General features: G+C 42.0%; 1 protein-coding gene across 5 annotated transcripts in view; it reads right to left on the bottom strand.

Annotated features, from left to right (window-relative positions):
* The window catches only part of KLF12 (Kruppel like factor 12), a 198,440-nt gene that overhangs the window by 57,681 nt on the left and 122,685 nt on the right, over nt 1-18,074 (bottom strand). For all 5 annotated transcript variants that reach the window (XM_017731608.1, XM_017731609.1, XM_017731610.1 and 2 more), the window contains one exon: nt 10,485-10,620. In XM_017731608.1, coding sequence (XP_017587097.1) covers nt 10,485-10,620 — 136 coding nt within the window. The remainder of the gene's footprint in view (nt 1-10,484; nt 10,621-18,074) is intronic.

Genomic DNA, 18,074 nt, shown 5'->3' with positions numbered 1-18,074 from the left:
CCCAGCCTCTTCTCCAACCCAGAAATCATGGAGAGAAATACCTAACCCTTGCCTCTGGAGCTTGAAGCTTACCTGTGCTATGAAAATGTCTAAAACACACCTCAGACCATGTAATTGGCATAAAAGGAATCTGTAACAGTCACTTCCTAATCCAAAATATAAGTGCAGAAAAAAGAAAATGACCACTCCTGGGTATCTTTTGCATACAAATGTAAGTATATCTGGCTTCCTGAGGTAGTGCTCTAACCACTAGGCTTTTATGCCATAGGTGGGTGGCTGCACCACTGCTGTTGCTGCCTATCACATTTTTAAACAGAGAGATGGCCAGTGGGAAGAGGATAGCATGCTCTGGGTGTTACAACAGGTAGAAATAGGTAAGCTCAGAACCTGATCTCTTCATTTCCACAACGGAAAATTGGGAACGTGAGCTGTTCTTTTTTTTCCGAACTATTTTAATGAACTACTACAGTTCAGAAGCCCAAGCTCCAAAAAGAGCAGAGACAAGTCACAACCAAGTACCCACCCAGGATATAAGTAGAGACAGCTCTAGGAAGCTGATTGCTCTGCCTGTTGAACTTCAAAGCCTTTAACTCTTTGTTGACTATATTGTGGGAGTGTTAATACCTTGTGCAGGTGCTCTGACACACTGCTGGAGCCAATCACCTATTTCAGAACCTCACACCACCTCCACCAGACCTCCCCCAAAGCAGAAAATCTGCATCTTGTCTCAACTGCCTGTGTTATTGTGGCTCATCTTGGTCCTGGGTACCTGCAGTACTTCATGTGTGTTGCAAGCATTTGGGGATAGTGCAACCTCTATGTTGTGCAGTATATTGACAAGGATTACCTGTTACACAACTGCATGTACTGTAGTTCCTCTCAAGCAGGAGGAAAACCACATTCTATTATTCTGACTGTGCTTTAGGAATGGCAAAGGATCTCAGAAATGACGTAGTGATACAGACAGCAAGCAGTTCTGAAGTGGAAAAATTTAGTGCAAAGGGAATCAACCTGTTCAGCTTGGCAAGTAATTTTCAGCAAACAATTTATTATACAGCATTACCCTGGTTCTGTGCTTTTGAAATTTTTATGACTGAGATTTTGGTCACTATTCCAGTTCCTCCTGTGAATTTATTTATAAATGGTTTTACTCTTTGGCCCTGACAAGCAACTGATTCCAGAAACAGCAGTGGTCCTCAGTTCTTAAGAGAAACACCATGGTGACTTTTATGTCACCAGACATCTGACAGCATTGTGCATCCCTGATTTATTGTGCATTATCCCAGCATTATGCTAAATATTGTACTTCTCATGCAAATAATTGAGGGACATATTTTGACAAGACTGGGACTGCTGACTTTTAATGAGTACATAAAGTATTTCCTTTACTGCCTGATGTCAGCTTCTGGTCATTCCCAGGTTAATTTATTTTTCAGGCTCTGTTTGCAATGCTGGGCTTTTCAGCCAGCAGCAGATACTGTATACAGGCCTTAGGGTGAGCACTTTCTAGGGCAGTCTCTGGCCCCAGTGCCTGTCAGCCTGCTCCATGTCCCCCCCAAGCTAGCAACACAGGCTAGACCAGAGAGCTCTGGCTGTTGCAGCCTCCTCTGATCCACCCTGGTCTCTTCCTTATTTTCTGCCTGCCTCAGCTTTCGTATTTCCTTGCACTACTTTATCCTGTGGCAACTCAGGATATCTCACAAGGGTAAATAAAGAAAAGTATGACCAGAACCTCATGCTCGACACATCTTTTGTCACTGCTCTCACGATGGAGGTGCAGAATTTGACTCTGAAACCTGTGACTGTCGTTACTTCAGGATTAGATGCTATAATATCAGCCATCATGCTGCTTTACTCCTTGTTTCAGCCTTCAATTCCTTTATTTTGACTAGAGTAACTTCCTTTGTGTGGTGGCTGTAAGCTGCAAGTATCCTTTCTGTGACATATTCAAAATAGTAACACTCATGTTCTAGGTCACATACACAAAGACAGTGACACCTCCTTGGCACACAGGCTCAGCACAAAAAAACTCTCTCCATATCCATCATCCAAGAACTTCCATTCACTCCTCTTTCATCTCCAGCCTAAAAAGTACTTGCTGTGAGAAATGAGGTTGTGGTGAAATCACTAGTCAAAGAGGCTGAACTAACAGATGGGAAAACCTACCACAATCTTTTCCCATTATGCAGGAGAAAGGAAAATGGAAAGGAAAAAAAAGTAGGTTTTTTTAAAAATCCCTGTATTTACACGCTCATTCAATTATGCCTTGCCAAACAGCGTTCCCCTCTTAATAGTTTCCTCCTTTATATGCAGTTTACATACCCGTGACCTACACAACTTTTGTGTTCTTGCATGCATTGACCTGAACACTCAGGACAGTATTTCCATAAATCAGTGTAAGCACTGCTACTAAGATTTAATTGTGCTGCATGTGTGTCTGTCACAAAATCACAGGAACTGCCTTATGGAAAAGGAAAGATAAAAACTTATCTAATCGAGATAATGAAACAAGAAGTAATTTTGGCTCAAGTGACAGCAGAGGACGATGCTCTTTCTTTTTCTTATCAGTAAGTCAAAGTAGCAGTTCACCAAGGTAGTTTTATTGTGGCTTTTTCTGGCAGTGTTCTGCTATCCAACCCATAGCTATGAATATTTGCTATATCTCTAAGTTTCTTAAGGCACAGAGCTCTGCCCTTGCTTTCTGTGCTGATTTAGAAAGAAAAAACATAAAAACGTGAATGACGAATCACTGGGGAAAGAGATGCCAAACAGGTGTATAAACTGCTAACTGGATAGCAGTAATTCATAAGGTTATTTATAATTCATTCTTCGGTGCCATGCTCTTCAAGCAATTACAGAATGCCTGATTCACTATCCATAAAATGCATTTCACATATCTAACAACTAATGACTCAAGCTTCACTCTGGAGCAACACATTTTAGTGGATTAAGCATGGGAGTAAGAGGCAGATGTACCTGATCCCAACTTATTCTCTGCTTTGCCGCATGGCCTTGAGCAAGTCACTAACCTGTGGATAATTATAATATTTGAACACACAGGGGACCTGCACAATTTAATTAGTTAATGTTTCCAAAGCACTCCAAAGATAAAAAATGCTACATGAATGATAATCATACGCTATTGTTTCATGGCATTTTATTCCAAAGCACGTTTGTGTAAACATGTTTAGAAATGTAAAATTCCAGTAGCGGCAAAGTTTGACAACTACCTTGAAACAATCGGCACTTCTTAGACTAAAATTTAAATTAATTAACAAATTTAACTTCTGTTTAAGAAGACATTTATATGTGAATTCAATACAGACACTAAACTGAAGCTGGGAAACAAAATCTTTGAAAGTTTCTGTGGGATAGATAAAAGAAGTGAAAAAGACATACAGAAGGTATCAATGAATGAATACATGTTACAAGTAACTCTTTGACTGTGAGATACTGGTCCCCCAAACTGCCTAAGGGTAGAGTTACTTTTTTTTAGCATCCAGACTTCTGTTAGTTTCAGGACTAATCATTGGACCAAAAAAAGTTAATGGCAAAACTCCTTTGGACTTTAACAGAACCAGGATTCCTTAGTTCTCTGAGCTTATTATGCACTTAATTTAAGTATTTCTCTCAAAAGGAAAATATTACTCCTAGCAATGGTGTGGTAAAAGCTCTAGAATCACCTATTCAACAATCATGGAAACTTATTCTTAGAGAGGAGACAGGAAGACATGATTTTGTGTAGACCAAGCTAAAAACACTCTTATTTTCAAATTAGTTTTCTTCAGGGAACAATTTGACAATACTCCTGTCTCCTGATACACTTCCATTTAAGCAATACAGTCCTTTCAAAGCAGGCAGTGATGTTAATTTCTCTGTAGAAGCTGTTTTTGACTTAGTTGCCATTTAACTAGCCCTTGTTTCTAATGATCATTGGCTGATGAGAAATCTGTTATCCTGACAAAAGGCCCTGGGACATATAGCAGAAAATTTTCAAACCAAAAATCCTAGTGCATGCACAGGATGGCATCCTTTGATTTTACTGCCTGTCAGGTTACTGAACTTTTCTTTTGTCAAATATCACATATTAAAAAAACCAAAACCTTTTTAGAATAATATGAGTTTACTGGATTATTGAAATCCAAGGTTCAAACTTACTGCCTAAAGAGCAATTCCCAAAAGTATATAGGTCTTTCAAGCTCTTGAAGTAGAAGTCCTTAATACAGCTTTACACCCATTCATTTTTATATACAAACAGATGTTTCTGAGAATTCAGATTCTGCTAGCACGAACTTCATAAAATGCCATATAAACACAATGTAGAAGAAGTCAACACTTCTTCAGCAAGCTGTCTGAACTGCAAGTAGGGAGTGCACGCAGGCAGGAGAAATCACACCTGTAGTAGCTGCAGCGGGCCAAAGTTTAGATGTACTAGTTCAGCTTCTTCTCAAGTCACAGACTGCCACCATAGCCTTAGAAAATAACACAGAGGGGGTTTTCTCATATATAACTTCAGCAGTGTTAAGTTTTATCACTCTCCCTAAACCACTTGTCCGGGTTTCTTTACAGCTGCTGGGGAAGACAGATACCTTTTGAAAGGCAGATGATCATAACTGGTAAGATGATTGGACCTAGAAGCATCTATCCACTAAAGAAATACAAAAAACCTGAGCCTAACTTCTAGATTGCATTGTGAGAGATGAACTTTGCTGCAAGGTTATGTCCAAACCGGACAGTCCAGCAGTGCCCAAAGGTTGCCTAAGGTAGCTGAGACACAGCACACTCCGCAGTGCCCTTGGGTCAGTAGCCAACTTCCATCCCAGCAACACTTTCACTGCAGAAACCTGTTCTTTTCTGACACAGGATACTTATTTGAGACTGCTGACAAAAATAAAACAAAACTAGAACAGAAACATCCCTGAAATAATGCCACAGTGGGGACACCAACCATAATACAGATGCCTTGCAGGGCTCCATGTCACCAGTGTCTTTTGCTTACGTATCTGCATAAATGCCTCCCATTGTTTAGCAAGTCAGTTCAGTTTGTAGAACTCTGGAGGAGGCCAAGGAGAAGCCTCACCATGTTACAGCCTGTGGGGAGGTCAGAGGCCCATAGACAGTTCTTTCTGAGTGTGTGGTCCAATTTCCCTCCAACTGCAGCAACTATGCAACCTTCTCTAAAGTCTTGCTGCAGTGGAAAAATGCATCCCAGACTTGGGTATTCTTCAGAGACAAGTAAAATTGAAATTGATATAGTCCCACAATTTCACTTTAAACCAATTAGCGTTCTCCAGTGAAAAAAACCCCTTTATTGAGGAATTCTGGATGAGTACTAGCCAATTCTCCATCTGTAAAATCACCATCCAATTGTGTGCCACTTTTAAAATGAGCACTCCTTCACAGCGGGTAGATGTACCTGAGAAGAGGGAAGCAAAGTTCATACAAGCACTGCCGAAACACCCTCACTTATGTTTCTTGGAGACTTGGGACAAAGTATTTTGTCTGCAAGTGGAAGAAAAAAATGAGGCGGAAGTTAATAATGAATAGCACAATAGTAGTAATGATTGCAACTGAAGCAGGAAAACAAACTATACCAGTGCAGAAAATGAATGGTTGATGGAAACAAAGATACAAACTTCAGAAGAAATAAAAATAAACCACAGAAGTTGATTTACAGTGAAGAGGAGGGAGAAAAAAAGAAATCTACAGAAAAAAAAATCAGACTTGAAAAGCATGTACTAATTTAAGAGAGCACATTGGTATGGTGGCTTTGCTGTCTGTCTGTTGTGGAATTTCTATTTTGCTAGTGCTGTATCCAAAACTAACTCCGATTGTACTGCAGTAATAGATGCCAGAGAATTTAAAAATAAAGTAAGATGATCACATGAGCATCAATATATCAATCACATAAAGTAGCCAAAGAGAACAGGGGTAGGGTGCCTAACCTCATTTTCATACAAGCACTCCCAGGCACCCAGCTCAGCACAAAGAGGAGTTCATGTTAAAGGTCACAAAAGTCACATACAAATGACAAATCCCATCTCTCTCTGAATTAACTGCAGCTATAACTACGAGTAGACAGGATTTCCTTTCTGAAATTTCTGTCACTCCCTTACTCCAGAAAAACAATACACTATCTGAAGCATCGTCAGTTTATATGCACAGTTCCTCTTTTCCTTGACATTTGAAAGAAAAAATGGTTCCATCAAAGGCGTTTCCTCCACCTACAACACCTAAGGAGAAAAAAAAGTCTAGAGAGAAAGAGGAATTTCTGCATCTTTGGATTTTTACCAACATACTGGCCAAAAGTTCATGCTAAAAATTACCCTCTGCCTCTCCTGCTTCTGCCCTCAGTCTCTGCAAGTAGGAGATCTGAAGTTATGCATATTCAGGGAGGAAGAGCTGCATGCTGTAAAATAACGTATTTTACCACACAAGTGTGCAGGAAATAAGGAGATGAATGTTCTGTTCAGGGTTTGCATTACTATGTACTATGGGGATGGCTCCTGAGGCCTGCTGCATCTGCTCTGCCTAGGGATGGAAAGGCTGCCAGGCTGAGGGAACAGCATGTTGCCTCTGTGAGGGACCCTAAGAAAGTTTTACTGGTCTTCTGGGGTTGACTAATGCCTTCTCCTCCCTTGGCTTCATGAAGATTTCTGGAGTGTATTTGAGATTTGGCCCGGAATATATGATGCCATTTTTGCTGTGTAATAAGCATCAATGGTGTCAGGCATACAGAAGCAAATCTGCTCTTTGTTAGATGTTACATGTCAAAATGAGTTTGTAAAACACACCACAGAAAGGATGAAATGCTGCTTACAATGCAAAGCCCACTGAAATCTACATAATGCTGCAATATTTATTATCAGACAGAGCATATTATCTGAGATTAATAAATTATTCTTAGTCCATATTTTGTAAGGCAGAGCAACTGCCATAAAGCAGCACTGTCACAGGAAGAAATTTCACCAAAGTACCCTGCTTGAAATAATGACTTTATTTATCTATAACTTTACATTATTGATAGTGTTTGTTGAACTGAAGGAGGACTATGAAGTCATTCCAAAAGAACTACTGAGAAAGAAGTCTGGAAGCTCAGCCAACATAATGCTTGCAGCAAGAAAGTAATTTCCCTAAGAAAAAATAGTCATACTTGGTCACTTTACAAATATACAGGCAAATTACATTCTGTTTGTGTAAATAAGAACTAATGCCAAACACGTGGCTTTTAGTGTTTCATTATCACAATTTTTATTCCTAAGAATTTTGTTCTTGTAAGACCACAGTGGACCTGAAACAAAGCAGCAACATAGGTGGATGCTATCCAGTTTAAGAGGACATGAAAAGCAAAGCTTTCAAATAGGCATTCCAAACTGTCCTGTGACCCAGCTGTGTAAGCATCATTCCCAAAACAACAAGCTTAAAAATGGCTGTATTAAAACAACAGTTTCTCCCCAAAAACTGATTAGCTGATTTCCTTGTGATTAACACCTGGCAGACTGAGATGCAAGGGAAGATGTGGGAGCATTCACTAGGATCCTGTCACCCCCAGCTTCTGGCACAGTGGCTCCCCAATCAGGCGCTGTGGATTGCCGTAGCCTCACCTCACACCAGGGATCTGCAGTGCTGACGTGTGTCCCAGGCAGCTGTCTGCACTGCCTGAGGGCAACAGAGAGGAACAGGAGCTCACAGGCTGAAGTCTCTCTCTCTGTCCCTAAATTAAATTGAATGTGCCAACTGCTACCCGGCCCGTGTGCAGGGAGTGAGGTAACTGCCATGGATACAGATGCCCACACAAGCAAGATGAATCCTGAGCCCCACAGACAGCACACAGGGAAAGGCAGGAGGCAAGGAAAGGCAAGGCACTGAGGCAATCCCTCACAGCCCCACACACTGTGTGAGGGGCTGTACAGGATCAACCCAAAGCAAATGTCCACCACCAGATACTGAAATCCCCAGAGTCTGAACCCCCTTACTGCTCTCGGAGAATAGTTGACAGTAGGCAAATATATATATATGTATATATACATTAATAAACCTTATGCAGAATAATTTAAAACATGTCTGAAAAACAACCAGAAGAAGGTCAACTGTTGTCTTGCACCTGCTACCAAGCATCTACAAACTTGGCCTGGTATTGTGCTGAACAAAGACAAGACTGTACAACACCAATCACTACTGAAGAAAAGGATGCTGCCATTGCTTTGGAAGTACTGTGGTGTACTTCACAGCCACTCTATGCAAGAAGTTATTTTTCGGGCAACTCTTCACCAGAAAGAGCTTACAAGCTCACTTAGAAAAGAACACGCTCTGTGGGACAGTCGTCCAGACTCGAGGGCCAGCCCGCCTCCCTCAGGCACGAAGCTTTGACCTATGATTTACTGACTACTGAAGCAGTCTTTATGCATGTCCCTATGCTGCCTGGTTATTCAGCAGAACAGTAGGTGCCTTTCCATGTCCTCAGAGGAAATTCCTGTCTGCTAAGTTTAGATGCTTCAATTGAGCACACAGGATCTCCCGTTGGAAGGCTTCAGAGGCACTTTCCTCTCTGCAACAAGGGCATGTACAATGAGAGCTTCTTTTTCAGTGGAATGAGAGCACTTTTTCAGTGCTTTGCTAAACATCTATCATTTAGATGCCTAAACATCTAACATTTAGATGCCTAAAATCAAAATAGAGCCTGCCTGTAGGGCACAATATTGCAGACCAAGTAAGAAATAGATTGAGTGAAGTCGGCATGAAGTGCCAACATTCTTTTTCAACTCAGCAGCTGTATGTGTGGTGTCTGTGACCGTGAATGAAGTAAAGATGACAAATTGCAGATCACAGTCAAATTAGATTTTCCTAATGGGGCTTTTGAAATAAACTAACATATTACTGTTTAAATAAAACCTGTAACAAGAATGAGTTGATGTTATATTATTAAATTTCTTAATTTAATTCTTGAGCTCCAGAGCCAGCCAAGTAATACTCAACATATTTACCTTCACAAACTGTGGAATACACTGTACAAAAGCTAAAAAAACCTTTCTGTGGTTTGACCAATTTTCTAAGCGTTCAAGCAGTATCCATCACAGAGAACAGTATCTGCCTGCCTAGTCATGTATTAGAATTATTTGCTTGTGCTCCATAGCTCCTTTTTTCAGTAATTAGACAAACCATTTAGCACAAAATCATGACATGTTATTTTTCTGGCTTATTATGTGTGCTATAAATTGAGAAAAAAATACTTAGCACTTCAGGGCCTGGTGGTGTGACTAGAAAATTGAAAATACATATGGGATCTGTCCATCAAGCCTCACTGGTGAAGAAACCTTCCCCTCCTTTATCACAATAGAAAAGGAGCCTGCTAATCACAGAACCTTGCCTTGCCCATAAAGACCTCTCTCTCTGCTTAAGGAAAGTATCGGTTTGAGGTTCACAATTACTGTGGTTGGCCAGAAGATGAGCTAGTACATGTCTGGTAAAAAGGCAAAAAAAAACAAACCAAAAAACCAAAGGCTGTCCCTCCCCAAACATGGCTTAGAAACGTCAGCTCTTTTAGGTTTTGATGTCCAGGAAAACAAAGCAAAACATTTTTAGATACCATATTAAGACATGTAAAATGCATCTATAATAATTTATACAATAGCAATGTCTAACGGCCTTTATTATACCCATTCTTATTTAGTAATGTCCACAATGTCCATATTTTGAACCTCTCAGATAAAGTAACGTGTTCTGTGGGTCTAGCACAGGCTTCAGTGCCTGGAGGCTCTAGTTCTATTTCCAGCTCTGCTTCAGACCTACAGGGTGACCTTTACGCATAACCTCATTCTCCTCACCTATAAATGGGGATATTAATACTTATTTACCTCACAGTTGGTTCCCTTCCAGCTGCTACGGTGACTGAACAAGCTCATGCATCTAGAGAATTACTAATGTTCATGATAAACTGTTTCTTTCTTTTCAAACAAGCAGTGCAGGCACTAAATTAAGAAATTATTTGTCTGCCCAGTTAGCAAAAGTACACAAAAAAATAACAGCAATGGAAAAACTGTTCAAAGCCCCTCAGTAATTTCCTTCCAAAGACACTGTCCTTCAGGAGAAATGTTTCTAACTCCTATCTGACAGCAACTAGAATCAACTTCCTGATGCTGCTTTCAGTCAAGAAAAAAATACATGTTTTTGAGTGGCAATCCAACCCGGTCTCCCTTTGGAGAAGATATAAAACCCCTCCAAGCTTTCCAAGTAAAAAAAGGGGAAGAAACAATTTCAGTTTGAAACTTGACCTAATAATGAGGGCAGAGAGAAAGAAGGAAAAAGAGAATGAGAAAGAGACAAGAGATACAGTCATCTGTTCCTAAAGGGAACCAAGGTCCATGGAAGAGGTGCTGGCAGGTATGCAACCCGCGAGCAGGAGGACACCCCTGCAGCACCAGCACCTCCGTCAGCCTGGGAACACCTCAGCAACACTCATCTTGCTCTGGGAATGTGATACTTACTCTTGTACTGCTCTGGCTATGGAGAGCGCTGTAGATCCAGTTTCATTAACGCTATCTAAGGTCACATTTGGCAGGTCGTCATCATCACTGTCACTTTTAATTTGTCTGGGAGATAGGCCTCGGGGGTCCATTTGTGCTGGAAAGAGACATATAATGGATTAATATGAGCGTGCTGAAATTAATCTTGTCCCAGAACAACAACAGGGCGCACAAAACATCCGCCTGCTCTGGCTGGAGAGCAGCGCTTGTGCTGAGCTTCCTAAATCGGCTCATAGGTGGGCAAAGCCACCCAGTGGGGCCACAGCTGGATGTGAGCACTTCCAGGGGCATGCAGGTCTGCGAATTCACAGAGGCTACACCAGTGCACTCAGCGGTACCAAAATACAACTGCACATACCACATCCAACAAAAGCCCAGTTTACCCTCAAGTAACTTATGCTGCCTGACTTCAGAAAGCAAAGGGAAAGGGTTACATCTGCTCTGTAAAACACAGAATGCTCAAGGGTACATTTGACAGCAAAATTTCAGGAGCAATCTTTGATTCTGATTGCTCACTATGAGGTATCAGGATGGAACCCATGTCATTCCTCTCAACTAAAATTTAGGCATCTAAAACCCCAGTCACTTGATTTCGGACGCAATTCAACACCACTGTCACTCTCTGAAGGATTCTTCACTCCACATTACACGTAACCTCACACAATCAACGTTGATGTGACCAGTGTCGGGGGGACTAATAAATTTTTTTGAAAAGTCACATAGTTTCGGGTCTTACTTAAAATGAAGATCAGGAACTGCAGGATTGTTTTACCTGTGCACAGCTTACAGTATCCATACTGCATGGCAATGGAGCAAGTGCCCAGGTGCTGGCAGGGACAGCTGCAGGGACTTCTATGAGGAGCATCCAGGGCTGCCCCATGCTGGACACAGATGGTTCCATTCGCTCCAGCCGACCCACTGCAGGGCACAGCTGAGCACTGCAGACAGTAAGGGCATCTCAGGGAAAACAGGCTTAAAAGAAAAGGCAAAACAACTGGCCAAGAGAGGAGTGAGGGAAATAAGTGTGAGAAACACTTTACACTGAGGGTGCCGGAGCACGGGAACAGGCTGCACAGGGAGATTGTGGAGCCTCCCTCTCTGGAGACATTCAAAACCCTCCTGGACGTGTTCCTGTGTAACCTGCTCTAGGTGACCCTGCCTTGGCAAGGGGGTTGGACTGGTTGATCTCCAGAAGTCCCTTCCAACAGTAACAATTCTGTGATCCTGTGAAACAGCTCTGCAGACACCAGTGTACGAGGAGATGGAGGGGAGAAGGTTCTTCATAATGGGGCAGTCCCTGGAGGAGACAGACTGTCCTGATGGGAACTACTATCTACAGGGAACCCATAATGGAGCAAGGGAATAGTGTGAGGAGAAAGAGCAGCAGAGGAACCATTATGGACTAACCACAGCCCCAGTCCCCATCCCCCCAGGATGGGAGAGGGAGAAGAGCTGGGAATTAAGCAGTAAAGTTGAGTCCTGGAAAAGAGGGCTGGGGATGGTGGTTCTCACCATCCTAATCTACTTTAATTAGCAAAAAATTACTTTTCCCCACACTGAGTCCTATTTGTCTGTAAGGGTAATTGGTAAGTGATCTCCCCGCCTTTATCTTGACCCCTGAGCTCTTGCAGTCTCTTTCCCCCTGTTCTGTGGAGGAGGAGTGAGAGCAGCTGGGTGTGCACCTGGCAGACGGCCAGGTCTACCCACCAGAGCTAGGTCTTCTGCCAAAAAGAGACAAGAAAGGAGAGGAGATCAGAAAGGCCTGTGACCTGCCTTCCTTATATGCTGGCTGCTGCTCTCCAAGGGAAAAAAGCACAACTTAGCAGGGTAGGGGGAGGGAACCAAGAGATGGGCACAGAGGGGAAACATGGAGCACAAGTGTGACTTGGGATAGTGCTGCAGTTGGTTAGCTTGTGCTCTCCTATGCTGCACTGTCAGAGACAGGACACTTTCCTCTGGCTCTTGTAACATGATTTTTGAGAAAGGTATAAATTCCGACTCAGCTTTGGCTAACCACAGACCTGGACAATGAGCATCACAGGCTCCCTTTACAGATCATGAATGGTTCAGTAGGCCCACAGCTAGGGAGCAGCTCCAAAAGTTATAGTTAAATCTGCCATTATGCCATCTTTCTTATGTTACAGTGTTCACCGACTAGAAAAGGGACTAGAAAAGTTACAGTGAGAAATGGGAGGGCTGCAGATACTTCAGGAGCTGTGCAGCCGTAACTCCACAAATGAATGATGAATCTAGGGAAAGTTGGTCTTAAATTTTAATTTATGTCTTAGCTGCAAACCACCTGTGAGTAAAAGAACACTGATTATAAACTAACCTTCAGCTGAGGTTTTCATGTTACAGAATTTTCTAAGGAAAATATTGTTAATATATGTTCAGTAAGCTGATGGAACAACCCCTTCTGGAACCACAGTGCATTTATAGTTGGCCAATACTACTTCCATTAGCTTTCTACAGGCACAGGTTAGGTGCCTCAGTAATGTTGGCTACATTTGGACTGCTTATTATTTCTTCATGTATGGTAAACACCTTTTGCTTAACAAAGCAAAGGCTGTTGACGGCGAACCACGGCTAACATGAGACAAACAAAACAACTTAGAACTTGTTCAAAACATTTAATTATTTTAGGCAGAATGAGCACCATTCTGACTGCACTTCTTAAAATCACAACTTACACATGATGGTATTCAATGTGCAACCTCAACCTGAGAACTAGGGATAATCTAGTATCTTACTTAAAAGCAACTGAACCATCTAGTCAGCTCATCTAGTCAGCCACAGAAAACTATCTGGAAAGAAGCGCTACTTCTGCTTTGTTGCCTAATGTTCCTTTTTAAAAGAATGACGTTATTACGATGTATTTCAGTAATTCTTGAGTTTTTTCATGGAATCATAGAAAGGCTTAGGTTTGTAGGGACCTTAAAGATCATCTGGTTCCAGCCCCCCTGCCATGAGCAGAGATGCCAGCCACTAGGCCTGGCTGCTCAGAGCCCCATCAAACCTGACCTTGAACACTTTGAGGGATGGGATATCCACAACTTCTCTGAGCAACCTGTTCCAGTGCCTTACTACCCTCTGAGAAAAGCTTTTTTTTTGCCTTAAAGTGAATCTCATTACAAAAAGTTATGCTTGTCTCAGTGCAATATTTAAATGTGCTATAGGTGATGCATTTGTGAAAGCTAATGAATTATCTGTCCACAAAATTAAAAATTGTAACAAAAAACTGTGTATCTTAACTGAGGTTTAATCTGACTTGCACCACAGCAGAGGTTTTAAGTAGCTGCCTCAGAAACTAAACCTAACTTGAAATGATGAAAAGTTGCTACATAACTTAGTCTGTAATACAGTTCTTATATATGAATTCTGATCACTTAAGTGTGAATACACCTACAAAAAAAAGATGGTATAAATGTATATGACGAATCTTATGTACCTTTGTCCTTAATATGACATGTTTCATTATTATTGCAGATTGCTGGCTCTTAAGGTATTACTGAATCTCCTATGACATTTGGTATTGATTTTAGATTACTGCAGGAATGTGCTAGGATGAAAGCTCTTAACTACCTTCTCCTTGTTTCCGCTTGGTAAGTCCTACTCTGTACACTTCTAGCACAGACACGAAGTTGCTAATAGGGCTGTACTTCTGCACCCAGGGACAATTTAGCCCACTGGGTACAGTCTGCCCCATCAGACACCAATGTTTGACCACATCATGAGGTGCTGCCACACATGAGCACAGAGAGGACAAAAAGGTGAGGAATGGAAATCTATCAGTGGGTAAATTCAAAGGCAGGTAGTTCATGCGCTATTATGTATTTGCAGTAAACGGAACTGAAGACTGTAACTGACTAAAACAATGTTCTAGAGATTAATCCCTTGCTTTTTATGTCAGCCTACATATACACCCTTTTTCGTCTCTCTTTTCATTTGTCACTTCCTTCCAGCCTGAAGACTTGGGTGGCCAAGGTGCTGGGGACCTGAGGTGACTGACCAGGAGGCTGAGCTTTGCTGCTGCCAGCTGGTGTAAACTGCCCTGTTTTCTCATCAGCATAGCTGCAGCTGCTGGGGGAAAACAGCCTTTAAAGCTATTCTCCTCCCTGAAATGATCCATGTGAATAACGAACTGGCCGAAAGCCTAACAGATATCTCCTTCTCACCGCTCTGCAGTGTGCAAACTGTAGCACAGGACTGTTATACATTAGGAGTTCATGACTCCTACTTATGTCAACAGCTTTGACTTTCTCTTGGACATCTAAGAACAACTGTCGAATTTCTGGCACCAAGGTTTATAAATACCAGCCTCAGTTCATAAGCACTGAATTAGAGGTAATTACTGGCCTAACGAACATCAAACAGGAGAGGATGAAGAGATGCAGGCAAGAGATAGTTTAGCAAATGAGATAAAAAAGGTGGAGGACAAGGGAGTAACAGTATGCAATTGGCAAGCAAGGTGGAAGAAAACCCATTAAACATGCATTTTAACCTCCCTTCATGCTGTACCTTGCTCTAACAACCAAGCTTTTCCTTGAACTTAGGACCATGGGTCCAGAAGGCACTTGTCTTGGTCACTGAATTGAGTCCTCACAAACACAGGCAGACATATTAATTAACAAAGCTCAAGCCCTATGCCTGAACTGGTTTTCTTGCCCTTGCTACGCCTCTTGAAAGGCAAAATTTGTCCAACAGAGCTACCTGGTGGTTTTGTGAAGTGTGAATAAGGTTAAGGTGAGGCAAGAAAAAAGAAACCAGTCAGAGACTGCTGCTTTCAGGGGATAAAGGTGCCATTGAATGAGCGCACAGGAGCTACAGAAGCAAGCTGTTAGCTCTCCATGCTGAATAGACTGGTGAGCCAGGGGAGTTATTTAAGAACGTCTGCAAGTGCTGAAGGCTGTAAGCAGCCACATTGCTTCCCATCCGTGTTAGCCTCAAGAAACAATGATCCTTTTTTGCTACAGAAAGTAGAGAAAATTGCTCATGATGTACACAAATACATGCAATCACTTCTCAATACCCCTTTGCGAAACTGTACCAAAAAGGAGTTTCCCTCTGGGCACTACAAGTGAATTCACTTCCTGCACTTGTTTTAAGGGAAGATGTGCAAATGGGTCTCACATAAGGCACGTACCAGCCAGTAAATACTACACAACTTAAGTCTATCATCATTAATATTGTATCTGCCAGCTGCCAGTTGCCAGTAGGAAAAAGCCTGATCTGGATCAGATATAAGCTTGCTTCTATTTCTGTCAAACTGAACAGTTTGGGGCTTTAAAATTTATTCTGGCTGTGGGGTCAGACTATACCTGATCCTGCTTCTGAGCACAAAACTGCCTGTTCTACAACGCTGGAAGAGATTTAAACTTGCATAGGAGCTTTCTAATGAGCACTGCATGAATTTGTGCTTTTTGGCACACGGCTGCCTTGGTTATGACGTGGTACAGGATTAGCCATGTCAGAGAAGCACACTCTCTGGGAAGAATCCAGCCTGTTGGTTGCTAAGGGCAGATGAACCCCTAGGAACGGGATCAAGTCTCCACCTCCCCAGGGGAATAACCTGAGCACACAGCCACACCATTAAGGTACCTTTTTTCTTCACTCTCTAAATTCGTGCTCCTGCCCACATTCTGGCAACTCTTGGGAAGGAAGGGACTGTGGATTTAAATCACTCCAGGCTAACAAGAGCCCAGCACACTTCCTCCCACTTCTCACACATGTGCTGCTGATACTAAGATGGTAGGTAAATTTCCTCCCCCTGTCTGTCATATTTGGGCTTTGGCCAGGTATGTCCTAATACCTTTGCTTCTTTTCAGTGATTAATCAGGGATACACATCTCAAGTGCTCTGATCTGGTTAGACAAAGCCAAGCGCTGTCAGAAATCCTGCATCTGGATGCCTGCAGGTGGCATGAAAAGGGCCATACACCACCACACTGCTGTCACCACTGGCAGTTCTCAGTTACTGCAACCTGATTTACTTTCCCTAGTCAAATTTCCTGTGAGTGAAAGGGATGAAAACTCATCCCATCAGTAGGCTCATGAAGACCCACTAGAAGTAATTTTATGTCTGCATCCTATCTTTGATTTAAACGCAAATATGAGCCCCTTGGGCTAAAGATGAATGAAATATTTAAGAGCAGGAGAAAACTAAGTAACCATTAGGAGTTTTGCCTCTCTTTTATAGCTAAGCCACATAGTAATTAACTGATGTCAGAATGACTCTTTATGAGATGATGCTTGCTGGTGTGAAAGAAGAGAGAAAATTTCAGCATCCTGAAATACTGAAGCCTCTGTCTCACTTCAGCTTAAAACCTCAGTTTTCTGCATTAACTTAACTTCTCATCTAATAACTTTGTAAACTTACACACACGTAGGTCTGCCGATACACCACACCACAATAAAAACTGAATCACCGTTAGTTACTCTCTTAAAATAATTAAAAATCTGCTCCTGCTTTTTGAAAGTATTTACAAATTCAGAGTTTGCTTGCTTTTGTTTCACGTTTTAAACTCCCAACCCTGCTTTCTCTGAAGGATCCCTTATTAACCTGCTAATCAAAATGATCGTTCACTATGGGATTTGCAAGTGGTCCTGCCATTTACCCACTAGAACCTGTCTGTCAGAAGCAGGGTTACAAGGCTCTGCAGTGGGCAGCGGCATCAAGACCTGTGCTAGCTGAGACATCAACCTGGATGGTGGGGAGGGCCCTCTGGCCTTGCCAGTTCTGATCCATGCCTGGGTGATGGGTTTGGTCTTGGAAACGCAGCCGCAGATTTTTATTGTGATGAAGTTTAAATGAAGCAGAAACATGAGGTGCCTCAAATAAGCCAGAAAGGGTCACGTTTGCTGTTTCCAATAAACTCCTCTCCAGTTGCTTTCAGTCCATGCTGGCATACAACAGGTTATAGATTATCTCCAGCTGTAAGCAATGCTGCTTTGCACTTACTTCCATTAGGGATGGAAAACCAACTACTACCCCACATGCCAAAATTAACATTTACAAGAATCTCATTAGTACTGCTGTTACATGTGTCCCTGCATCTGCAGAGCATGAAGGACTGAAGTAAAAAACGAACATTTGCTGCCAAACTCCCAGAAGGATGGAAACAGAAAATATGGCTAAGAAAACTGCATGGCACTCATGTTTTAGCACAATACGCTATTAATCTGCCAGCATCAGAAACACTGGAGTTATGAATACTGCAGTGTCTAAAGCACAACTTTGGACTCTTAATTTTAGCATGCAGCCTAGCTCAGTACCTAAAATATTGCAAGAAGAAAGCTGCAGGCCAAGAGCAAGTCTTCCACTCTTTCTTAAACTGAAACTGTCTCAAATGTCTCTGATAATAAATGCATCTGGGCAGATCGAACACCAAGCAGAGGGAAAAATTCATCCCCATCCTTCTCGCTTACTCATGGAAAATAGCCTTTAAAACTGCAGAGGTGCAGCCTCACAGCATAGCTTGATGTCTGAAACAAATTAACATCCCTCTTCTTGGAATTTTTTTTAGAGAGCAGGACACCAGTGCAGACCTGCTCA

This window comes from Corvus brachyrhynchos, unplaced genomic scaffold (genome assembly GCF_000691975.1).
Source record: "Corvus brachyrhynchos isolate BGI_N302 unplaced genomic scaffold, ASM69197v1 scaffold71, whole genome shotgun sequence".
NCBI classification, from domain to species: domain Eukaryota; kingdom Metazoa; phylum Chordata; class Aves; order Passeriformes; family Corvidae; genus Corvus; species Corvus brachyrhynchos.
The sequence above is the reverse complement of the archived record's forward strand: the minus strand, read 5'-3'. Positions and strand labels throughout refer to the sequence as shown.